At 38.2% G+C, this 4,542-nt stretch overlaps 1 protein-coding gene across 1 annotated transcript in view; it reads left to right on the forward strand.

Moving 5' to 3' along the window:
- The window catches only part of LOC106147644 (butyrophilin subfamily 2 member A2-like), a gene marked incomplete in the record, with an annotated part of 24,083 nt that overhangs the window by 14,811 nt on the left and 4,730 nt on the right, over nucleotides 1-4,542 (forward strand). The window contains 6 exon segments of the mRNA XM_013510131.1: nucleotides 1,778-1,810; nucleotides 2,632-2,652; nucleotides 2,924-2,944; nucleotides 3,189-3,209; nucleotides 3,410-3,430; nucleotides 4,125-4,145. Coding sequence (XP_013365585.1) covers nucleotides 1,778-1,810; nucleotides 2,632-2,652; nucleotides 2,924-2,944; nucleotides 3,189-3,209; nucleotides 3,410-3,430; nucleotides 4,125-4,145 — 138 coding nt within the window.

Consider the following 4,542-nt stretch of genomic DNA (forward strand, 5'->3'; position numbering starts at 1 on the left):
ATCAGAAAAGCTATTTTGCAATTATAATTTTGTCATTTGTCAAACAATCCCATACACTACACACTGCAGTTGATAATGATGATATATACGTAAGTAAATAAAGTAAAGTAAAGTAAGTAAAGTAAAGTAGTGCTATCTCCTATGTCTGACACTAAAAAATAGCAAATGCTAAACATGAAAGGTAGGGAAAAACTGGCAGGAGACATGAGCGTGGCGGGGTGGACAGAGGGCCGATTGTCAGCACCACTGCAGGTGAAGTCTAGAGTTTGCGTATTTATCTTATGATTGGTGAAGAACATTGCAGGGTTCTGAGTGGAGAGAGGGCAGCACCATGATCACATGGCCTGGGCTGTAACGTGACTGCACCATGGAGTCCACCGACTTGTTAATTAGAGTTCACTGAGGGAGCAGCGATTGCAGAAGATGCAGAACTCTACTGGAGATGGTGGTGGGAGGAGAGAAAACATCCTAGCACTTTAGTGAGGCTGCAGTCAGGGTCTAGCAGGAAATCCAAGGTGGAGCAGGAGAAGCAGGGTGGGAAGGAGGGCAGAGAGTGTGGCCCTGCTCCCACCTGTGCATCTGTGGACACTGTCTATTCCCTGACAGGAGATCCAATGCGTTCCCAGCTGCCCGATCCGGTCCTCTATTAATTCTCCTCCAGTCATGATCTCTTGCACGTCACAGGCTTGTTTATAGTGGGACCAGGTTTTATGTGACACTGCACCAAGAACATGGGTCTATGCTTGGTTCTATTTTTAATTTATTGCTTTGTTTTCAATTTTTATATTCAGAGACTATTTAACTCTGTACTTTTATTGACCAACAAGGTCACTTTTTACACGTCCTTATTTATTTGCCAGAGGAAAAATTTTAATTTTTTTGTTTTATCATAATAACAGAAAACTTTGTTACATAAATGCCAAGAAAGGACTGGCTCTATGTACATTTCTAGTAAAAACAAATATCATTTAGCTAGTCAACGGCACTTTAAAAGTGTACTGATCTTTATTTGCACACTTTAATTTTAAGTATTTAAAATTACAATGAAAGTGACAAAAATAGCATAGCATTTTTGAACAATAATTTTCTTGTGAAATAAAAATATGCTGGATGTGTTGTGAGGTATTTCAAGTGGTTATATGTAGATAATGGAAACTAATGAATTTTTTTATTCTCTCTGATTTTTAAAAGTATACAAACATATTTCTCTTTTAAGACACCATATTTTATGAAACTTGACCTGTAAAACAAAGACATATTTGTAATGCAAAACAAAACCCAAAAATCCCTCTCTGGGAGTGCTGAGATCCCTTCTGTAGTATATTCCATGTTGCTCCCTGCACTGGGCTGTAACGAAGGCTGCAGAGGTCTCCCTGTGGGAAGAGAGACTGCACCTGGCTCATCGTGAGGTCCCTGTGCAGACGGCAGCACCTACTACAGCAGGACCTCAGTAAGCATTTGCTAAGGAGATAGGAAACAGTCGCAGCTAGCTCAGGAATGTGGTGAAGATATAAACTGAACCAGTGGAGTAATAAGTTGGTAACGACAAGCTCCTTGTGATAGTTGTAGGCCTCAAACAGTAGTACTCAGATTCTTAACTAATTCAGCGGTGTTATGTGTGGAAATTGAAGATATCTGGCCCTTTCCAGCATTCTGATTCAAACTCCAGAAAGCTGAAAAAGTATTTCCAAATGTTTTGTAAATTATATGAATGTTAAGGCTAGGACCAACTTTTTTGGTGTTTCAAAAGTTAATATTCCTTTGTCCTTTTTTTTAGAGGGACTTTTAAAGGAAATTGCTAGAGAAGATGGTAAGTTCTGTTCTCTTTCCTGTGCTAAATTCAAAATTCAGTGTACATGTCATGAAAATGTTGACCTCTCAGTGTGATTGTATAGCAGGTTAATAATATCCCTTAGTTATTCAGACCAATCAGGTCCACAATCTCCCAAACAAGTGTGTGGTGAAGGCTAAATGAAAATAGACAAATGGAAGGATTTCACGGCTCCAGGAGGATCAAAGCCTTCTCACAGTATTTGAGATTCTGTCAGGGCTTAGACCAAGACCTTCTCTTCGTGGCCATTATTGTATTTTTTAGTAATCTGAAAAAGGGAGGGGAGGACTTAAGAAGGGTGGAACCACTCACGGAGTTCTCCAAGTAAGATACTAAGTTAGTCCACTCAGGAGCGAGGTGCCTGAGGCTACAGTCTTTATCCAGTTGAGTTTAGAGTCAGGGATCTTTGGCTGTGACCTTGTTCTATCCCTTGAGGCATCAAAGTGTCACCTGCAATTATGGACTTCAGTAGGGATCAGTGACTCACAGAGGCTCACTTGCTATGAGTCTATCCCCCATCTCTAGACAAGGAGCCCAGGCCTGGGACAGACTCACATTAAATATGGAAAGCCAATTGTTTAATTTAAGTCTTCTTCAGAGCTGCTGCATAGCGGTCTCCATCAACTACAGGACAGAGAAAATTTTTGAAAAGACACTACCTGTCCTTCTTCTTCAAACTCCAGAAAGCTGAACAAATCTTTCCAAAGAGTTTACAATCATACTGAGAAAAAGGCTAGGAATAACTTACCTGCCATTTCCAATAGTAATATGCATTTGTTTTTCTGTTTTTTTTTTTTTAGAGGGAATTGCTGAAGAGAATAGTAAGTTCTGATTTCTCCCATGTACTAAACTGAAAATTCAGTCTGTGTGTCATCAAAATATTTACCTTTCTGGGTGATTGAAAAACAGAAAACCTTTTCTAAATACTGCTTCTTCTACTTCTGATTCAAGCTCTCAACATATATCAACCAGACATCTCAACATGTATTTGCAAATATTTTACTAATTATATGACAATAAAATCTAGGAACCACTTTCTTGGTGTTTGAAAAATTAATAGTCCTTTGCCCTTTTTTTTTTTTTTTTTTTTAGAGAGAATTGCTAAAGAACACAGTAAGTTTTGTTTTCTTTCCTACGTTAAATTGAAAATTCAGTGTATGTGCATGAAAATATCTATCTCAGTCTGATTGCAGAACAGAGAAAACTTTTTGCAAAGACCCTTTCGGTCCTTCTGCTTCAAACTCCAGAAAGCTGAGAAAATGTTTCCAAATATTTTACAAATAATATGAAGATAAAGGCTAGGAACAACTTTCTTGATTTTTTAAAAATTAATAATCCTTTGCTTTTTCTTTTTTAGAGAAAATCACTGAAGAATGTGGTAAGTTCCTCCTTATGCTGAATTGAAAACTCAGCATATAGGTCATGAAAATACTTCTCTCAATGTGATTGCTTACAAAACACAGAAAACTTTTTGCAGAGACCCTTTCTGTTGTTGCACACAAATCATATGAAGATTAAAGCTAGGAACACCTTTCTTGGCCTTTCAAAAATTAATTTTCCTTTCCCACTTTTTTTTAGAGAGAATCGCTAGACAGCGTGGTAAGTTCTGTTTTCTTTCCTGTGCTAAACTGAAAATTCAGTGTAGATATCATGAAAATATTTATCTCTCAGTGTGATTGCATAATTGCATTCCGGGTTAATAATATCCCTTAGCTACCGCGGACTGATCAGATCCACAGTCTCCTAAATGAGTGTATGGCAAATGCTAAATATAAGCAGACAAATGGGGTGATTTCAGGGCTCCAGGAGGATCAAAGCCCTCTCACAGAATTTGAGATTCTCTCAGGGCTAAGACCAAGACCTGTACTGGGTGGCTCCGATTTATTCAGTTATCAGAGCAATAGAGGGGAGTACTCAAGAAGGGCAGAAACACGCAGGGCCTTCTCCAAGTAAGGCATTATGTTAATTTAGGAGGGCAACATTAATTCCAGGAAGGTCTCCACCCAGGAGTGAGATGCCTGCGGCTACAGTCTTTATCTAGTTGAGCTTGGAGTCAGGTGTCCTTGGCTGTGACCTTGCCTTATCCTTTGAGGCTTCAAGACATCACCTGCAATTATAGGCCTCAGTAGGGATCAGTGACTCATAGAGGTTTACTTACTTTTTATAAAGATCCTATCTGTCCTTCTGCTTCAAACTCCAGAAAGCTGAACAAATCTTCCCAAATAGTGTACAAAAAGGCTGGGAATAACCTACCTGGCATTTGAAATATTAATACTCCTTTGTCTTCTTTTAGAGGGAATTGCTGAAGAGCATGGTAAGTTCTAACTTCTCCCATGTGCTAAACTGAAAATTCAGTCTGTGTGTCATCAAAATATTTATCTTTCTGGGTGACTGAAAAACAGAAAACCTTTTCTAAATACTGTTTCTTGTACTTCTGCTGCAAGCTCCAGAAATCTCAGCATACATTTGCAAAAAATTTCCTGAATATATGAAGATAAAATGTAGGAACCACTTTCTTGGTGTTTGAAAAATTAATATTCCTTTGCCCTTTTTTCTTTTTTTTTTTTTTTTAGAGAGAATTGCTAGAGAACACAGTAAGTTTTGTTTCTTTTCTTGTGCTAAATTGAAAATTCAATGTATGTTTTGTGGAAATATTTGTCTCAGTCTGATTGCAGAACAGAGAAAACATTTGCAAAGACCCTTTCTGTCCT

Source organism: Chinchilla lanigera, unplaced genomic scaffold (genome assembly GCF_000276665.1).
Source record: "Chinchilla lanigera isolate Chin_1 unplaced genomic scaffold, ChiLan1.0 scaffold00212, whole genome shotgun sequence".
Classification (NCBI taxonomy): domain Eukaryota; kingdom Metazoa; phylum Chordata; class Mammalia; order Rodentia; family Chinchillidae; genus Chinchilla; species Chinchilla lanigera.